Source organism: Poecilia reticulata, linkage group LG12 (genome assembly GCF_000633615.1).
Source record: "Poecilia reticulata strain Guanapo linkage group LG12, Guppy_female_1.0+MT, whole genome shotgun sequence".
Taxonomy (NCBI): Eukaryota; Metazoa; Chordata; class Actinopteri; order Cyprinodontiformes; family Poeciliidae; genus Poecilia; species Poecilia reticulata.
Genome location: NC_024342.1, coordinates 12,239,339 through 12,260,080, shown reverse-complemented (window position 1 = coordinate 12,260,080; position 20,742 = coordinate 12,239,339). Strand labels below are relative to the sequence as shown.

General features: G+C 40.0%; 1 protein-coding gene across 2 annotated transcripts; it reads left to right on the top strand.

Moving 5' to 3' along the window:
* The first annotated feature begins 1,292 nt into the window (after positions 1-1,292).
* On the top strand, positions 1,293-19,964 carry LOC103473556 (chondroitin sulfate proteoglycan 4-like). 2 transcript variants are annotated; one of them, XM_017307930.1, is made up of 22 exons: positions 1,293-1,531; positions 3,676-3,839; positions 4,362-5,471; positions 5,563-5,973; positions 6,058-6,179; positions 6,428-6,536; positions 6,754-8,082; positions 8,487-8,579; positions 9,053-9,550; positions 9,647-9,781; positions 10,299-10,484; positions 10,599-10,781; positions 11,038-11,214; positions 12,118-12,316; positions 12,411-12,542; positions 13,287-13,462; positions 13,792-13,987; positions 14,070-14,241; positions 14,395-14,785; positions 15,921-16,073; positions 16,178-16,759; positions 17,734-19,964. In XM_017307930.1, the coding sequence occupies exons 1-22, from the start codon at positions 1,471-1,473 to the stop codon at positions 18,835-18,837; spliced, it is 7,683 nt and encodes a 2,560-aa protein (XP_017163419.1). In that variant the 5' UTR covers positions 1,293-1,470; the 3' UTR covers positions 18,838-19,964. The 2 variants fall into 2 exon arrangements, with proteins under 2 accessions (XP_017163419.1, XP_008422097.1); XM_008423875.2 differs by having other exon boundaries at positions 14,392-14,785.
* The last annotated feature ends 778 nt before the right edge of the window (positions 19,965-20,742 follow it).

Genomic DNA, 20,742 nt, shown 5'->3' with positions numbered 1-20,742 from the left:
AGTATATATCAAATTGACTTAAAAGTAATTTAATTTAACACCTTGAAATTGGGCCTGTCTCTTTAAGAAAGTTCTGCTCTTTCTGGCACGCCACCTTCAGAATGTCCTTTATTAAACCTTTAGCAATGTTTTTACCAGCTTTTCACTGATAAGTAGCCTGTATAATGAGCTCAGCAGATGCTCACTTCCACAAGGTGTTTGCTAATTGCTGCTGGCTAGTCTGAAGGAGCTGAGAGAGGAAGCTGTGTCTTGAAGGCGGCTGTTGGTCCCTCCAAACGTTTTGCACAGCTGAATGGTTGCCAAGTGAGATCAAAGGATTTCTGAAACATGCATGAAAGAATCAAAGTAGCACTCCAGGTGTGTTTTTGATGGGGAAATTATACCATAATGTAAAGCTCAAAACAGTTGATTTTACATAATACTGCCCTTTTAACATTTTGCCAGTGGATTTAATTGGGATTTTGTGTGACAGACTATTACAAAGGAATGCATAATTACATATTGGAAGTAAAATTGCACTTGCTTTTTAGAATTTCTTACAATTAAAATTAGAAAAAATATTGTTTATTTTTTTCTTTATACATGTTCTCTGCATTCATGCAATATATAAGCACCTTTGTTTTTCTTGGTTTGATCCAAATCACCTCGTAGCAGCTCTGGCTCTCTTGTTTGGAGACGTTGTCTGCCCATCTTTCCATCTTTGACTCCGATCTGCTGAAGAAACGCGAAGAAACGCATCCCTCAACAAGACGCTGCCACAAACAGAGACTCTGTAAGCGAGTATAGATAATGGATGAATGGTCCCAGAAAAATAAACAGATTTAAGAAAAAAAAAAAATCTACAATAATTTGATATATTCATGTCACACATTTTCTTGGAAATGCTTCTTCTTGAACTTTCCAATCATACACTTTCAGTTGATGTAAATTTCTTTTCGCTGCTAAATACTTTTTTGTTGTCCAGCATTTCTGTATGTAACAGTAACTGTCACCGATTTTTGTTTTCCCACATCTTCAGCAGTGAAACATCAGCAGGTATCGAGTTTCAGTCTTCCTAAAACCGGAAGCTCCACACAATCTGCCATTCTTTCTAGAAAGCACTGGTTGATCCTCCTCCCCCATAGACGCGCCGTACTCTCCAGCGCTCACTCTCTTTATGCTGCGACACCTCCCCCTTGTGTTCCTGTTAGGTACTGCGCCCAGACTGAGCGGCCTCCTGGATTTGATGGGAGGATCTGAGGGTGGAGCTTCTCTTTTGGCTGTTCTGCAAACACAGGTTTGACTGTTCTCAGACACAGGTACATGCTTTGAAATGCTGTAATCCAGACTGTGCAAAGTGAGTACAAGCTGCGTGGAAGTTACCATTGAGAGGAATGCTATGCAGAGTGAGCGCTGTGCAGTTAATGGAGCGTGCACTCAAGCAGCCAGATGTTTCTCTCATCTGATTTGATAATAATAACCTGACCAACAATGGGAAGTTTTTTGGCTGATCTGCTAATACTTCTGATTTCCATAGGACACGTTTATGCAGGTAAGGTGCTGCAGAGAAAATTTACTCCTACAAAAGACGCAACTGGTAGCAGAAATGTGGAAAAAACTAAGTTTCTCCTTACTAAATTCATTACATAACTATATAATTGAAGAAACCATAAATATTTTTTCAAAGGTAATTAATGTTTACACTGTATCTTTTAGTGTTTTGTCGTTTAATCTAGTCTGTTATTGTGAACTGGTAGCCCAGTAAACTGGATTATATTTGAAGGGATGTTGAGGACTTACTTGTTTTGACAGTAACATGTTTGACTTAACTTATAAAATACTCCCTTGGACAAACCTGTAATTTACAAGAGTATCATACACAAAACAGTATATCAGGAGGATGCAGCACAGAGCATAAATTGATTTAATTTGCTTTTAAATAGGAACGTTACGTGTGTCCTTGAATTTTGCCTCAAATCGTTGCTCACAGCCCTTGAAAGGCACACATCCTCATTCAAGGTGTCTGCTTCTGTAGGAAGATTACTAATAATCCAGAGTGCGCTGTATCATAGAGACAGATTAGGTCGCACATGGGTTATGGGTTATACTGACAGTGGGTTTATAGGCTTTATGCAGAGCTGCATGCTGGGCCAGCCTGCTGACAGGCTGTTTCTCCCTGAGACCAGTCTTATTACCTATAATAAGTGCTTTGCTAACAAATTTCAGTAGTTGCAGATCCAACTCATTTTCCAACAATAAATAAAGGGATTATTTCTCGGTTTTCAAGATTTATTTGGGTAAATAAGGTGCTTTGGAAACCATACTGAATATTGTCTTCAATGGTTGGGGTTTCCTGTACATAATAGTCTGCTTTTTCCAATACAAAACCAAAAATGAAACAACTTTCTTTCATAGATTTCATTGGTGTTTATTTTTGGGGCTTTCAAGGGTTATTGTTGTCTCCGATAAACACCAGCAAACGTCTCTGACCTCTATTCACTGTACGCTGTGGGACGTTTTCACAAATTGATTATCGTTTTGAGTGCTCCATTACTGCCATTTTTATAGGTCAAATCATTGAAAGCAAAGATAGCTTTACTTTTTTTAATATTCACACATTTAATGGAAGGCGAAACCCCCCTCATCTTCTGTGAAGATCTTAAGAGACTTTTTAAAAGAAAATCAATAAATAAGCAGCAGCACAAAAATCAAGGAACACAGCAGAAAAGATGAAGTTGCAAACTTAAAGTCCAATTATATCAAAAACAACATCTTTGAACATGTCACAGAGCAATGCTCAGTCCACCATCTAAAAATAGAGCATGGCACAACTGAATCAAATAGATTTTTTATTTTTAAATATGGATTTCCTATCAAAATATCACTACGTGTGTTACAAAAATAAAAACATACCCCAGATGATGTTTTAAGGTGCCAATTACAACAAAATGTTCAGCAGAGTTTTTACAATGAGTGGAAAAGATTATAATCTTTGAATAAGCACCACAACAGATTTCAGTTTGACTAATTTTGATTCAAATTGACTTCATTTCACTAAGATGTTGTCAGTCATACCCAGTGAACATTAGCTTGTAAGCATGTTAACATATCTTAAAAAGAGTGCAAGCCAAATGTGCTGTGCAAAAGAAGAGTATTATGTAATGTCAAAACCACGATTAAACTGCAGGTTGGGATCAATTAAACATCTTTCAGTTGATGTACAAGCTGTGAGATTCCTATATAAGTTTCACAAAATGTAAATTGCAAAAAGAAAAACCCATCCATCTAATGTTGTCGTTGCATTCTGGATGGCTAAAGGGTCAATTTGTGTCATCTAGGTCAACAGAGAAGTTCAATTAGCATCAGAACATTTCATTAGCAGCTGTTTCTAAATGCATTAACTATCTTTAACTGAAGTCAGATCGAAGCTACAAAGTGCAGAACAGACACCAAATTGACTAACAAGTCCGCTAGCATCAATGAAAGAGTTAAGTCTAAACTTTTAGGCCATTAGGACCACCCGAATCAACACTTAACAAAATATTTACATTCCAGTGAACTATTTTCATTTCCATAAGATCAAAATCACTTTTCAAAAGCTTATGGCTAAACAAAGCAAAACTGTATGAGTAAGAAATGAACAGAAAGAGTTTTATTACTCTTGTTCCTCATCTTTTTCCATCTTCCTTGTTGCAGTTTCCTTTTATGGCAATGGCTACATTCACCTGCAAGCAATAGAAAAGTCCATTCAGACGTTAATCCACGTACGATTTCATACCTCAAGTCAGTCTGGGCTACTGCTTTTGGCAGCAGGACAGAGAGACTTTTTACTTCTTGAGCTGATTTCTGGATGCCTGCAGGTAAGCCATAGGTGAAATACAATAGAAGAAGCGACCAGCTACAGCTGGAAATTGTTGTCTTTGTTTCAGACGCCAAGAATATTGTGAAAAGACAAGCAATAGTTTGTAGTTCACCATCATCTAAAGTTGATCTAAAGTGAAGAGCAACTAAACCTCCCAGGATACATACAACTGGAGAGATTCACACATTTAAAGAAAGGGAAACTACCTTAACATATTGCAGTAAAACATTTTAGCAGATATATGCTGGGTTTTACTATACAAAGAAGAGTCAGCAAGAAAACATCTAATTTAATGTCAGAATGTTGAAGCTGAGGCAAAAATAAACCCTCTGGCTCTGGTTTTATGTCAGAACATGTTCCTTCATGAATGAGGCTGCAGAAGAAAACCATAGCTTAGTTGCTGCCCTTATCAAGTCTCAAAATCTTGGTTGATTTTAGAGCATGCAACTATAGCAGGACAATAAGATAGCAATGTTTCATCATTCTCTCTTTGCTTCTCATCTCCTACCGCTCCCTTCAGGTACGACTGAACCTGGGCTCAGGTGAGCGGTTGCTACGTTCAGAAAGGGGTATCCATCTTAACGATCTGGCCTGGCACACAGTGGATCTCAACCATACACACCACAACATCAACATGATTGTCGATCGAAGTTCTCACACCACTCTCCGAATGCCAGGACCAGATTTGGAGCTTAGCATTGAGGATGGGCTTTTTGTTGGTGGGACAGCTGGACTAAAACATCCTTACCTTCTGAACATCTCAACTGGATTTAGGGGTTGCTTGGATGAAGCTGTCTTCAATGAACACAACCTACTGTCCAGCCTTCAGCCGTATTCTGGGTACAAAAGCATCCACGAGGTATCCCTGGGTTGTAGTCCGCAGTTTTTAGCAACAGAAGAAGACCCTGTGAGGTTTTCCAGCTCTAAAGCCTTTATCTCTCTCCCACAATGGGAGGTCCTGCAAGAGGGGACATTTGAGTGTGAACTTCACCCTTCCTGGACAGATGAAAATGGACTTGTCTTGTACAGCTCTGGGAGTGACGGAGGGTTTGTCTCTATTGAGATCAGAGACGGTCACCTTGTGGCCTCAATAGGAAATGGAAAGGGTAGTAAAACTGAGCTGCATTCACTGACACATGTCTACAGCAAGCACACCTGGTACCCCATCCAGCTGCTCCTGCAACCTGACAGCATCCAACTGAAGGTAGGCAAGGAGTTAGTGAAGGCCAGCCTGAGTCAGGAACTTCAGGCCATCCAGCCCAAAGGACCTCTTGTCCTTGGAGGACTGGATGATGTCGCTGTAGGAAAAGCAAGAAGTGCTGGATTAGCTTCTGTTCCTTTTGGAGAAGAAGGAGGAGGAAGATCATTTAAAGGCTGCCTCCAAAAAATTAGAGTGAACACTCAAAAAACTGGCTTACCTCATGCCATGGTCACCAAAGACATTACTGTCGGCTGCAACATAGGTCAGGCTCCAAAGGTAGTGATCATTTCCAATCCAACAGATCTCCCCGACTTTGATGTTACCACAACACAAATGATCAGCAACAAGAGGACCACAAACCTATTGGTGCTTCGAACCCTGGAGGTAGCTGAAGGAGGCCAGACACTACTTGAACCCAAACACGTGAGGGTAGGACATTTTATGTTCTGGTAGTATCTCACGAATATTTTCTGTACTGTTTGACAAATTTACATGTGTTTTCATTTGCACATTCCGCCAGGTGAATATTGATTTTCGCAAACTGGGGATCCATTCATCAGAACTGATGTGTCGCATTGTTGACCCTCCTGTTCATGGTCAGCTACATTTGAACCCCAATCCAGATCCAGATGGGTTGCCTGAGGAAACACAGGAGAGAATTATAGGGATAGGAGCAAAGGAGAAGGACCGATCTTTCAGCATGCTGGACCTGTGGCGAGGTCGGGTTATGTACGTTCACAGTGGCTCAGAGGACCAAAATGACTTCTTCATGTTTTCAATCTTCTTTAACAATAAGAAGCCGCTGCCTGTACTTCTGGAAGACAACCATGTGCACCGGTTTAATATCAGCATCACTCCAGTTAATGATCCTCCTGTTCTCAGCTTACCACAAGGAAACCTTTTCACTCTGCCGGAGAAGTCCAAACGACAGGTGGGCACATAAGAATGCCTTGATTTATAACACATTGAATTATTCCAAGTTAAGACAATCAAATGAATGTGTTCTTTGTGACAGCTGACAACAGATATGCTGAGAGTCTCAGATCCTGACAACAGTCCTGAGGATCTTGTTTTTAACTCAATGGGGAACCTCAATTCTGAAGCTGGTTACCTCGAGAACCTAGATTACCCTGGCAGGTTAGTCTCATGGGATGTTCCCACAATGCCTTACAAACCTTTTTAGACCGTTTAACCCCTTAACTGTCACCCTAAAATGTTTACATGTCATCAAATGTGTTCATGAGGACATCAAATTCCTCATGACACTCAGGGGTTTAGCATCTATATATGGGTTGTAGATGTAATTTCCAAGAACTCTTTAAAATAAAGCCTGCAAGCACTCATTTGATAAATGAGTGAATAACATGACAATGATGCTCTTCCAGGCCTATCAACTTGTTCTCTCTGAGTGATCTGGAGGAGGGTAAGATCAGTTTCGTGCACACAGGAGTTTCTGCCTCCAGGCTGGTCCTCAGAGCCAGTGATGGGCATAGAGTAAGTAAACATATGGATACTTTGCTAAATTCTAACCAACTAAGAAAAACTAATTGTCAGTGCTTTGGTTAATTAAACTTTTGTAGTGCATACTGCAGTTTAGAGGTGCATCCTTCTCTTGTGGCAGAGAACATCTTAGCAAAAATTAATAAAGATGTTGTAGATATGACAAGATTCTTCCATGAATTAAATTTTTTTTTTCTTTTCATATTTACAGGTCAGCAATGCTGTAGTTTTACGGATCATGGCAGTTACTCTTGAATACAAACTAGTGAATAAAACTGGACTGGAGGTGAATCAGGGAGAATCGGCCATCATCAGCACCAGACACCTTGCGGTGCGGGTCAGTGTGGCTGATAGTTCAGTGGACGTGTGGTATGATGTGACGGACTTACCACAGTTTGGTGAGATCCAGAGGTTACACTCAAGTGGCGAATGGAAATCCACTACCTTTTTCTCACAGAAAATTCTGGAAAAAGAAAGGATTCGATATATTAGCACCTACCGTGGAATTCAGACTCAGAGCAACATTACAGACCAATTCAAATGCAAGATAGTAATCAATTCAGTCGCCAAAGAGGAGGTTGTTTTCCCCATAGAGATCCGCTGGATTCAGTTCAAGGTAACAAGGAGCAAGATGGAAGTGACCGGCCTTGAGAGTGCTGTTCTCACACCGGAAGACCTTCATGTGATTTCTAAAGGTGTTAAAATCAGTGAGAGTGATCTTTTTTACAAAGTTTTGACAGCTCCAAAGAAAGGACGATTGTTCCTCAACCAAATGGTTCTGCAAAAGAACTCAAACTTTAGCCAAGAGAACATCACAGAGGGTTTGGTTAAGTATGAGCTTTTTAACAGGCTGCATGATGACACAAGAGATGTCTTCAGTTTTCAGGTGTTCTCTGCTCATGCTGCTTCAACACCTTATGACTTCAGAATCAACATTAAAGCCGAGTCAAGTGCCGTAACCATCATAAATAAAGGCCTTTTAATCCTTGAAGGAGCAAGTAAAGTAATTACGAAAGATATTTTGTTCACTCACACAGCAAGCAACCGGGAGGTTCTTTATAACGTAACAGTGAGCCCCAAGCATGGCCAGCTAAGGAAGATCAATCTATCCAACTCAACTTCCATTAATGACAACATACTGACGTTCAGCAATCAGGACATCACAGAGGAGCGAATCATGTACGTTCATGATGACAGCGAGACCAGACAGGATTACTTCACGTTTCAAATTGCTGTTTACAAACCGCACAAAAACACAAACAAGAAGGAAGACGGAAACACAGAGGAGCACATGTTTAACATCTCTGTGCAACTCGTCAATGATCAGAGACCCGTCAGGGTTGTCGATGAAGTCTTTCACGTTGCCCGGGATGGACAGAGGTTGGTGACGCTGAAAGACTTGCGGTACCGAGACGATGACTCGGATTTTGAAGACAGCTGGCTGGTCTACACTCGGAGGGGGATTCCAATGGGGGAGTTGGTGCTGGCCAGTGATCCCAGTCACAGGCTGTATGAGTTCACACAACGGGACCTTGAGCAGGTTAGCATCTATTTCTAAATGGATTTGACATAGGGGTGCAAGAGAATCATTATGTAAAAGCTTTTATACTGAGAGAAGCTTAAACATTTTTGGAAAAGTCTGCTCTTCCTGGTTTGTTTGCTCAAGCAGAAAGTTGGAAATTTTAGAACAGCACTGATAGTAAAGCTAGTAGTGCTTTAAGAAGTCTAAAAAAAGCTAATAAATCATAAGAATTCAATGGTAAAAAATGGAAATAGTTGGCCATTTGCTGTTTTTGCTTTGCCTTTTATTTGTGTAAAGCAGTGGCATCTTCTAACCACTTCTTTGATTTGGTTTGAAGTTATTTGTTTAAATATTGTATCCTTTCTAAGCCATATTCAATGCCATACATTTGTTTTGATTATTGTGTCCCTTTCTCTCCTCAGAATAAGGTGTTGTTTATCCACAGTGGGGTCAGTTTTGGCCGCTTTGTGCTTTTTGTAACAGATGGAAAACATTATGTTTCAGCGCTGCTGGAGGTGAATATTTTGCTTGGCGTCTTATTCTTTTACTGTAAAGATAGTTTTATACTTAACAGTGAACACTACATTATGTTCTCTAATTTATTTTTTTCTTGTAAAGTGCCCAATGATTGGCTTATATGTCAAAGATTTCAACTGTTTGTCCACAGCCACATAATTAGGTACAGCTGATTTAGTGTAAAAGAGAGAACCACTCAAAAAGAACAGCGACTTTAACAATCTGTTTGAGTCAAATTAGTCTTGAGACGTTTAAAGTGGCCAGATGTTCTCATAATTTCCAAAAGTGGTTTTGATCATTTTTCCAGAAGAACTATAAAAGTGTCCTGTTAACATTGATTCATTTGATTTTGGTTTGGATTCATATAGTTGGATTTATGCTGACATTTTAATCCTTAAAACAGTCCTTAAAAGAGTCATAATGTGCTTATCTTATATTTTTGAACAATTTCCTTTGTGTTTATTTTGTGTAGGTGATGGCGCAGGATCCATACCTGCAGGTGGAGAACAACACAGGCCTCATGGTCCAGCAGGGTGGGATTGCAGCCCTGACTTCTGTTAACCTCAGCGTCATCAGCAACCTCGACATTCGGGATCCTCAGGAAGTGACTTTCGAGATCTATGTTCCACCTAAACATGGCGTTCTCTGCTTCAACGACGGGCAGAAGGAGGCGATCATAGGAACTGATGCCATTTCAGTTTTCACCCAGAGAGATCTGGTGGCGGGGCGTCTGGCATATCACCACAGCGGAGGTCACGAGTTGTTGGATTTTTTCAATGTGACGGCAAGAGCAAGGGAAAGAAGCACTGAGAGGCGGACTGAACGAGGGAGGAGGGACGTGCATCTAGATATTGGAGTGCCGGTGAAGATATACTTAGAGAGTCATCACAGACCTCCAACTATCAAAACCAACCGTCCAGTTGTGGTGGCCGAGGGACAGAACACCTCCATTAGCAGAGAAGACGTAGAAGTGAGAAATTTATCATTCCCAGCCCACCACGTATATGTGTCAATGCTATTATTATTCTGTCAACAACAATTCCCTTTTCGTGTGTTTTTACACCAGGTTGTCCATGAGGACAGTTTACCATCAGATATAGTCTTCACTGTCCAAGAACCTCCTATAGTGGGCATCATTTATAGAGTATCAGGCAGCAACAATCTGGAAAATGTTCATAGAGAAAAACAGGACCTTGAAAAGGTGTGTTCACTGTTGGTCCAGCTGGACAGTAATTGTTCCATATAATCAGCGATAATTTGTGTCCTATCATGACAGCATGCTATTAGAAATATTGATTGTCTAAACTTACAAGCTATGAGAATTAGAAAAAAAATATGTAGTTGTGAAACTTCATTTTGTATTTGACTTCTTTACCTTCCATCGATGTGACTGACAGCAATGTGTAAATTTTACTTTTTTAGCTTGCATGATAACAAAACACATATTAGATTGTATAGTTTTTTTCCCATTGTACTCAATTGCTGTTTGGTAAGTGGCCACATGGTGGTGCTTTACTGACAGTTATGTGAAGCACACATCAACAGTCAAGATTCAAAAGTGAGTACATTTACTCCTTAAATATTGATAATGTAATGCATTTTTTGTTTGTTTGGGGTTTTGTTTCCATCTCATTATGAAGTTAGCCCAGGCAAGTTTCTCTCAATTATTTATCTAGAAACTGTGTTTAAATATGGTTTGGCTCTGTGCTTTTGTCCAGGGTTTCAAGGAACAGATTGTGTCTTCCTTTACCCAAGAGGATCTCAACCAGAGATCAATCATGTATCAGCAGCAGGCTGTTGGAAGCATCAATGACTCTATCGTCTTGGAAGCAACCAATGGGGTGACAAAGATTGGACCTATCAGGGTGATGATTGACATCATACCTATCCTGCTTCCACTTAAGGTAGCAAACTTGTCCGAAAAGTGGGACGAAAAAATGTCTAAAACCTATTAATGGAGCTCTGTTTACAAATCTACTAACTGCAGTATGTTTTTTTTGACCTTCTTTAATCTTCAGGTGTTGAACTTGACCTTGGATGAAGGGTCATCCCTGCCACTCACATCCAGCATAATCAAGGTTGCCAGTCATCACTTTGCAGGGCTGAATTTCCTTTACCAGGTTATTGCTCCACCAAGGTTTGGACACTTAGAGCACAGCCGTATCCCAGGGATGCCTATCAATGCTTTCACTCACACAGAGGTACGATTAAACACATTTATAAAGATAAATTAATCCCTCAAAATGGACTTAATTCTTTGTTTTTGGAGATAGCCACAGCATACCCTTTTATTATAATACATAAGCCTCATAACTGTTGCTGTTAGTCTTTTGTATCCAAGTGAATTATTACATAGATTTAATTTCAGTTTAAATAATTTCTTTCATTTAACACAGAAAAAAAATTATTTCTACTATCTGAACTGGGCCATGTTGGAATTTAAATATCTGTGTCTAGGTGGAGCTTGAGTACATCTCCTATGTCCATGATGGCAGTGAAACACTAAAGGACAACTTCACGATTGTAGCCAATCAAACTGAGATGAAAAAGCACAGCTTGCCATGCACCGTTTACATCACAGTCACACCTGTCAATGACGAGACCCCTGCTGTGACCACCAACCGTGGCCTAAAGGTAGAAAATTCTATGAATTGTTGAAGAAAAGTTATGTGTGCCTCATGAAGCTAAAACAAGCTAAAATGTTGCGTTGTCTGTTGCATCCTGGACAAGCCCCCTAAAGTTGTTTGAATGGTATTCAACACAGAGAACGCTTGATTGATTTTAAGTATTTTAAAAGGGTATAGCAGTATAGCGCTCTCTCTCTTGTGTTGGTTTTTACAAATGCTTCACAAAATACAAACTGTTTAAATAAAATTTAAAATCAGTGTAGAATAATTCAGTCCATGTTTGACAAGTCCATATGATGCGGTTTTTATACCTGAACAGAGTATACTCTGTTCAAGTTTGCTTTAAGTTTTCAACCAATGATGTTCAAGCCAAAGGGATGCACTGAACCAGATGCTAAACTCATTATTTTCAGTGGGTAGCAATTCACCTGTCATATTCCCACAGTGCTCACAAATGGTTTGCATTTCTTCTTTATTTCGCGACCACATTGCAAGAGTCAAAAGTGCTACCATATCAAAGATCTTAAAGCGGTTGAGACTTTCACGATGCTTGTTTCACTGTCTTTGTTACCCAGCATCATCAGCACAACAAAGCACCTCAAGAAAAATGTACTTTCTTGCTTTACAGTAAGAGTTTAAACATAAATAATGCAAGGAGTCAAACTTATGTCAAGTAATGTCTTTCATACTCATGGCCTACAATAATAGTTTACTCTTGCTTATCCAGAAGTTGCATGCCGTGTAAATGGATACCTTGTGGGAGTAAAAGTAGTTCTTGTTTTTCTAATAACAGGTAATGCAGGCGTCAAATAGTTGGATTTGTCATAGAATGTAGAATAAATATTCTTGTGTTAGTTTATTAAGAAAGACAATGTAATGTCCTTTCTGTTTTGCCTTTGTGATGCTGCAGGTTTGGGTGGGTTCTGTAACAGAAATAAGTACAAATGAACTCAGTGCAGATGATGTGGATACTCCACCCGAGGGCCTGGAGTTTGTCATCACGCCACCTAGCAACGGTCACTTGGCTCTGAAGAGCGCCCCCTCCAGACACATCCTGAACTTTACCCAAAATCACATCCAGAGCAGGATGCTGGTGTTTGTGCACAGTGGTAAACACACATCTGTAGCTATTTGTAGTGTCAGTGTCCAAACGGGTTTCTGGTGTAAAGATTGGTTTGTTTAACCTGTCTTATCCCCCTGCAGGTGCATTATCAGGGGGCTTTCACTTTCAGGTGAATGATGGAGTTAACTTTGCTCCTCGGCAGATCTTCAGCACAACAGCCCATGATCTGGTTCTTACCTTACAGAAGAACCACCCTATGGAGGTGTACCCAGGTATTCCTCACTCGTCAGTCCTTGCAAATGACATTTCTTCTCAACTACTAGTATGAATTGAATATAACGGGGCTGAAATGTCTCACAAACATGTAAAATTATTGTCACTAAGGTAACTGGAAAACTGTGCATAGTAAGGCTGCTACCCTCCACTGTAATATCCAAAACTGACTCTAGGTGGCAATGCTACTTTTGGAATATATTCAAGCAAATGTAGCAGTGCATCTTTTAAATTTAAGCAAAAGTGGTTTCATTCGCACTCTTGTTTATCTTGGTAATGTGTCTAAATTAGTTATTGTAATATTCTCAAGAGTGGGGCAAGACGTTATGTTTGCCGTATTTGTAATGGTAAGGGGATTTTAACATATAATTACTAGAAGAATAAATATTGTGTAGGTTGTAACGTGATAAAAGCAAAGGAAGTATAAAGCTAGTGCAAAAATATGTTTTGGTTTTATTCATAATCCTGGTTGTCCCCAGGGGTTTTCTGGTGTGTTTGGAAAACTTAAGCAGAATGATTAAGATGATAGAATATACTTTATTTTCTTTTTAACTGATGTGGGCCTGGTGCTTTTCTATAATTAAGTAAGCCATCTAGAATGTGTTGTTGCTTTTTTATTCAGAACACAACCATCACTTGCAGAAATTGAAGACCAGAACTCACATAAAATACATAGCATTGCTATTAAAACACTTAGTAGCCAGTCAAACATTGTTCTGTCTTCTTTTTTGTTCCTCTTGAAGGCTCTGTGACACCAATCTCAGAACAGGAGCTTCAGGTTGTTACCAACAACATCAGTGACATTGGAAGGAACCAGTCTGTGGTTTTTGCTGTGACTGCACCTCCCAAATTTGGACGTCTGGTCCTACGAATGCCTGATAACTCTTTCAGAAACATTTCTACATTTACACAGAGCATGGTAGGAAGGCTTGATTTTTTTTCTTCTTCTTCTGTTTCTGCACTTCAAAAGATTGAAACAGTCTGCAAAGAGAAAAAAAGTTACATAACCACATAAGATTTTGAAATTTATTAATTTACTAATATTTACTAATGAAATATTGACAACTAATAATAATATATTTCCTGATATTGCTGAGAAATTGCAAAAAATGATTTTATGAGACAAATAAAAAATTTTTTCAATTATAACATTTTTAAAAATCACTTTATTTCCTTGGGAAAATTTTATTCAAATATTAATAAAAGGAAGTCTCTCCCTTCTGACCGGATCATCTCTCTCCCTCTCAGGTGAGTGATGGGTTGATTCTGTACGACCAGAACCAGCCGGAGTCGGTTGGGTGGTCAGCTGCGGACTCCTTTTCTTTCACCGTTTCCTCTCCTCCAGCTTTTCTTCCTCCGCACACCTTCACCCTTTTAATCTCCTACCAAGCCAACGAACACCTGGGCAACGTCCAACACAGGACTAGACTACTAAACAATGCAGGTACCGCCTCTCTTCCAGCTGGACACGGTTCTCAGAGAAGAGTTCGAGAAGGAGGAATTTTCCGTCTGTTTGTGTTTGCAAGGTGCCGTGGTGGCCGAAGGAGGCAGAGTGACCATTGACCGCTCTAAGCTCGATGCCTCCAACCTGCTGGGAAACCTCCCAGAGTCACACAGAAAGAACCACCACATCATGTACCGAGTGATTTCTCTGCCCAGACACGGAGCGCTGACCATACAGGGACACAATCTCACCAGGTGAGATCCTGCAGAAGTTGTGGATTTTATCTTTAAATTTAGCGCGTCGCACCAGAGGTGGCCTAATTGCAAGTGTTGAAGTAAATTTGGGGAAACATTTCATTTAATTTTAACTAAGTCTTCTTTGGGTTTTTGATGTTTTTTTCACAGCAGACAGTCAGATTTCTCTCAGGCCACCCTAAACAAGTTTGGCATCATGTATCTCCACGACGACTCAGAGACGACGAAGGACAGCTTCACATTTCGAGCCTGGGTGGCTCCTTTGCATCTTCCCTCTTCCTCCTCTTCCTTATCCCTGTCTGCCTTTTCCTCTGATTCCTCTTCCACCTCTTTCTCTCCTCTCTACTCTCCTTCGTCATCCTCCTTTCCTGGACTGGGCACAGCCTCTCATCGCCGCCCTGCGGTGGATAGCGTGGCGGTGACAGAGATGTTCAACATCACTGTGACGCCAGTCAATGACCATCCGCCACTAATCAGGAGCAGAGCTCCGAGCATGAAGGTTGTGGTTGGGGAGAGAGTCATTCTTGGACCTGACAACCTTCAGGTGAGCCGGTGTTTTATGATTGTTCTCATTTTTACGAGTTTAATTTTCCAGCTGTTGGACCCTGAGAAAAAAAGTAAGTGCAACCTGTGATATTTGCTAAGGAATCACTAATTAAAAATCTGTTATTTCTTCTATGACATATTATTTCAGACAAAGAAAGATCAGCTCTCAAATATATTTTTCTAAATTACAGCTAGACCTGAAGCTAAGGGCACCAGATTTTCCAAGACCAGAACTTTTTGCGGCTTGCAAGTTGAATGACATATTTGTAGTTTCTGGAAATTGAATTGATGTAGATGCAGAATTTGTTGAAGGAACATCCTGTTATAAAGATCTGTTATAAATTTGATCAAATCCAACAGGCCTGGACGTTTTAGGACCCTCGGGCCACATCTGGTCCTTTAGTTGTCAACTGGCCCGCATGAAATCAAAAATAAATTAACCCGTTATTTTGTTTGCTAATTCAAATAAGCTGCTTCTATTTTGAAAAATCAGTTTTTATTTTGAATACATCTCTACATACATTTTGCAAAGTCCATGAGTGTGCCATTGTTAGAGTCCTTTGCATGAATAAAGAGAGAAAGACGCAGGTTACTGCAAGAAATCTTTAGTCCATGCAAGTGGAAAGAAAGACCGATACAGAATGTAGTTTTTAATCAAAAATAGAGGCTTTGCAGCAGTGCACTAAAAACATCCATGTGACTCATTTAATTAGAAAACATTCTGGATGGATGTAATCATCTGTTTTCCTTAAAGTCTTGTCTGAACCTGGCTTTGCAGAACCTCCCGTTTGTTCTGCTCATGCCAAATAAAGACAAGTAAAAAAAAGAAGTGAGAATAATTTGGTTCTTATCCAGACATTGCGCACAAAAGATGTGGAAAAATTAATTTATAGCTTTCTGAATAAACCCCGATTAGTAATTTAGAAGTGTGCATGCCTCTCCAATTCTGATTTTTGTTTCCTACAGGTTTTGCAAATAGCTAAGTTCTCTGTCATACTTGAATGCAATCTCCTGAGCAAAATGAACCAATTCCACTCAACAGTGTGTTCAAACTACTTGTTAAAAGGTTGTTGTGCTTTAATTTTGCACTTTTTTTCTGAGTCTTTTCTGACAACCCTCTTATTTTTTTTAAGGTTGAGGATCATGACACGCCACCAGAAGAGCTGCACTACCTTGTGATCAGTAAGCCCAACAATGGCTACCTGACTTTGGGAGAAAGGCCAGAGATAGTGACCTCTTTCACCCAGTATGACGTCAACCACGGTCGACTACATTTTACACAGCAGGTGAAACAGACTAATCTCAATTCTTATTAAAACTGTGGAACAGTTTTAATTTAAATTTTGGTTTTCATTTACTATCAGTGCTGTGATTTTGTTTTGCTCCACAGGGTGAGGTTTCAACTGGAGTTTTCTACTTCAATGTCACCGACGGCCACCACCGTCCGCTCTACAAGCTGTTTAGCATGGAGGTGGTTAAACCGTCGGTATCCATGGTTAACAACACCGGCCTGTCGTTGGTTCAAGGTCGCACGGCGGTGGTGCTGACAACCAACCAGCTGGCGGCTCAAACCAATGGTCAGCGACAGGCCAATATCTCCTACACAGTCACCAAGCACCCACGCCACGGACGCATCGCCATCAACGACCAGGAGGTCACCACCTTCCGGCATGAGGACCTCCAGTTTGGGCGAGTGGTCTATCACATGACTGACCTCAGCGAATCAGAGGACAGCTTCCAGGTGTCAGTGTCAGCCTGGTCTGCTGGTGTTGACTATGGGAGAGTGACGGGGCAGACGGTGAACGTTACAGTGCGTCCTCTGATCTACCTGAGAGAGCCAGTCAGAGTACCGAGTGGCATCGCAGTGAAACTGGGCAAAGCCATGATTGATGCCTCCGAACTGGCCAGAATCAGCAGAGTCGATCCGGTCTTTGAGGTTCTTTCTCCACCAAAACATGGAAAATTAGTCAAGGTGAATCCATTTGATATGATCTTGTGGTCTATCAGTTTGTAATTAAGCTGCTATAAGAGCACTTTTTATTTCATGAATATTCATTCAGGTCTAAAGCTTTTCTGAAAGACGTTATCCATCCATTAATGCAAAACCTTCTATATCCTCTGCAATGATTGACATCCTAATAAAAGAACATAAATTGATAAATCCTGGAGCACAGGATTTTAAAAATAGTATATTTTTAACAAGAGTAAATTTTTTCCAAGTTGTAAAATGCTGTAAAAGCATTATAAAATGCTTTTACAGCATTATAAAAGTTTTGATTGGGAATACATGACATTCTGTTTCTATGACACATATGATGTGACACAGAGGACAGCTTCTCCGAGCTACTCTTTAAAATGGGAAATATAAGAAATTCAAGTAAAGCAGATGTACGTTAAGCTTTCATAAGTCTGTAAATTGCTGCGATAAAATTGTTGCTCCTTAAGTTTGATCACATCTACAGTCTGAGCAACAATTAAAAAGCTTAAGCATCTAGAACTGAAACAATCCTGGATAAAGACCCAGGATCTCTCTTTATATGCTGCACATTTTTGAAACCTAATAAAATATCAGTAAACATAGTCAAGTCAAGTTAAGTTTATTTGTATTACAAATTTCAGCAATAAAGCAGAACCAAGTGCTTTACTCTATAAAAACATGTTACAGTAACCAGTTATGAAACAACAAAAAGTACATTTGATCCAATGGCATCATGAAAACCTTTCTCGAAGTTTGTTCTCACTAGCAAAGGGAGGATGTAAAATATGTTTAAGTTGGTAACATTTTTATTTTAATGAATACATGTGACATTATGCTACTGCCTACTGCCATAAAACATTAGTTTAGTTAAAGTTTTTAAAAATATGTCCACAGGGATGTAAGTTATTATTGGAAATTATTCCAAAATTTAAGCTCTTAATTCAATTGTTTTCTTTCCACATATGCAGATTACCTACGACCCAAACCACGCGTTACAGGCACTGAAGTCATTTACATTCAGGGATGTCGTTCAGGGCCGAGTTGCCATAGAAGAGACTCTCAGTGACGCCGACAACCAGATTCACAATAACGAATCCTCGCTCACAAAAGCGCGAGGCCACACTCCAGCCACACCCCTCAACGATTCCTTCACCTTCCTGCTGAAGGCCGGGAACGTCCAGCCAGCAAAGGGCGAGCTTCACTTCACCATCTTCCCGCACCACCAGATGCGCCACGGCACAAGAGGTGACCACAAAGCGCACGGTGCGAGCCACGAGCGCATGACCCCCCATTTGGGAGCAGACAACAGAACGACTCTGGGAGCCGGACACAGAGACTCTGTGGGACACAGTGCGACTGCCGAGAGCTCGCACCCTCACATTTTGTCAAACAAAAACCACAACAAGACTCAGCGGAAGGCAAAACCCCACAGCCGCTGGGGGAACCGAACGCGCAGTCATGGAGGACGATCAGGGAGCATCCCAGAGGTAGCAGTGGAAGAAGGCCACACTCATGCCCCACAACCCCACACTCCTCCGGTACCAGAAGTGCCGGTTCCAATAAGCCCTCCAATCCCCGACCTGGTCCAAGTCGAGATCCTCCCCCGTCCCGCCTCTGATCCCCTCCTCATTATCCTTCCTCTGCTGGCCTGTTTGCTTCTCATCATTATCCTCGTGGTTCTGATTCTGGTTTTCCGGCATCGCAAAGAGAAACAAGCTCGGCAGAGACTGATGCATGAACTGGCTGCCATGCAGCTGCCCACCGAGGACAGCCCATACCTGGGCCAACCGGAGAGAAGCATGGCCATGCCCAACGTGCTGGTCACCCAACTCGGCTCCGCAAGCTGCCCCACCTCCCCCAGGATCCCCATGAGCCCAAGGAGGAGTCTGGCTCCAGGAATGACCTTCTGGGGGCCGTTTGAATCCAACTTAGCAGGCAGGGATGGAAACATCAGAGGTCGTAACAACAGCGAAAGAGATTCTGGTGATACACCCCAAGTTCCTCCTGCAGGATTTAAAACCTCGTGGAGATCCCAGTCCCCAACTCTTAAAGACAGCCAGTATTGGGTTTGAAGGCAAGTTCTTCATACATAAACTGTGCCTTATAAAGGTGTATTAGCAGATATGTTTGCTTTCTATGCGTCATGTGTGGCATTTCAGGCTGATCTAACGTATATAGAATATGCATCTTCCATCTAAGTAGTTTAGTTTCACATGAAATGTTTTGCTAAACTTTGCTCTGATGATGGAAAATGTCAATGTAAAGCGACTTCTGTTGTCTTAAGGGCAGGCGTTTCCTGGTTACAGTTAAACAAATATTTAATGAGGAAGGTTATTATACTTTTTAATTTGTTCCCAGACAGCTAAGTTAAACTTTAAAAACAAACACATTAAATGACTAACATACGTACGTCTCAGTGATAAGGTATTAAAAAACCTCTTTCCTTAAATTTGATGTTACTTCCTCTAACTTTCATGTCAGCTGTTAGATTGGATTTTATTATGTGTGCCCCTTCAAGTACTGTAAGTTCTATGTATGCAACAAAGAAAGCATTGCAAAAGAATTCCGACCCCATGATTTTATTTTTTATTTTTTGCTATACCTATACCTTTCAATGTGTTTTATTGGGATTTTATGTAATACACCAACACAAGGTTATTGGACATGTTTCATTGTGTTGTTTAATGTATTTTTAATTTTGCTGTCCTTTTGGAATATAGACCTCCCACACATCATGCTCCTCAAGCTGTTCCACTTGATAAAATTATCAATACTGTTGGCAGATATTACATTAAGCACAAATATTGAAAAGACAATAGTTTTTAATGTTTTGTACTGGTTTGCTTTGAAATTCTTGAAAAAAAGATAAAATGCATACAAAAATAAATACAAGTATATAGGAGCATAAATGCTTGTGCAAGACAATACCTGCGTAAACATTGTTTTGCTTTTTGAACTCTCATGTTTCATTGGTCAAGGTTTGTAACCGTTTAAGGCAATGAACCGATGCAGCAGCTATTGTTTTATGAACAATCACCAGTGAAATGTACATGAATGTTGTAGACTGTTATTTCTTAAAATGCTACATTTTCTGTCATTTTGAACCTCTCCATTGTGTGCTTTTTTAACCTGTGTTGTTTTACTCTTTACTGTTCAAATGTAAAATTGTTTTTAATAAAATATGTTTCTTAAAAATTACCGTTCGTGTAAGATAATAAACTTGAAATTAAAAAAAGAAAGAAAAAAATTAAGTTTTCTATTGAGGTAAACCATTTACCTGTCTTTTGACAGTAAAGTTGCAGATTTTAAATATATAAACTCTCTCTTAGGTTTCCCTTTAAGATACATAGCTTGCAGATTTAATGCATTTTGATTTCTAAAAGTGAATAGATATTTAGCAATTTTCCCTTTTCGCACTCTACTTTTAAAACTTAGTTTAAAATAAGTATTAAAAGTATTAATATAAGTGATGTAAAATGGAGAGTGAGTAAAGAAGGAAAGGAGGCAGTTCTAAATAATAAAGGGCCTGCGGCTAAGGTAAACTGATCTTAACTTTGTGATTGTGGTGTCAGGTATCAGGGATGTCACTGCCTGCACTGGAAAAACTAGTTCTAAAACTCCCTTCCAAGACATGCATTTTATCTGAGGAATTCCAATATATGCAATTTATTATTTACCCCATAATCTAGATGGATGCAGTGGCCTCTGACATCTTTAAAGTGAATTGAATGCATACTATCGTGTATTTAGAGTTGTGTTATTTTTTAAAGGATTTCTAAGAAAAAGAAAAAAGGTGGACTAAATATAACTCGCGATACCGAGGAAAAAGAGCAGTGTGCTTTAAGGCATACATGTAAATCAGCTGCTAAAATGTGACATTGATGACAGGATGCAGGTCCAGAGTTATACTCTGAAAAACATTGAAAATCTGAACACTGAAATATTATCAAAGTCATGTTTCAGTTTTATTCAAATAT

What these genes read in the sequence shown, in the direction of transcription:
- LOC103473556 (XM_008423875.2), top strand. Translation starts at nt 1,471, where the DNA reads ATGGGAAGTTTTTTGGCTGATCTGCTAATACTTCTGATTTCCATAGGA. An exon ending in ATGTTTCAGCGCTGCTGGAG is followed by an intron (nt 8,580 to 9,052) that starts GTGAATATTTTG and finishes TATTTTGTGTAG; the next exon opens with GTGATGGCGCAGGATCCATA. An exon ending in CCCTATGGAGGTGTACCCAG is followed by an intron (nt 12,543 to 13,286) that starts GTATTCCTCACT and finishes TTCCTCTTGAAG; the next exon opens with GCTCTGTGACACCAATCTCA.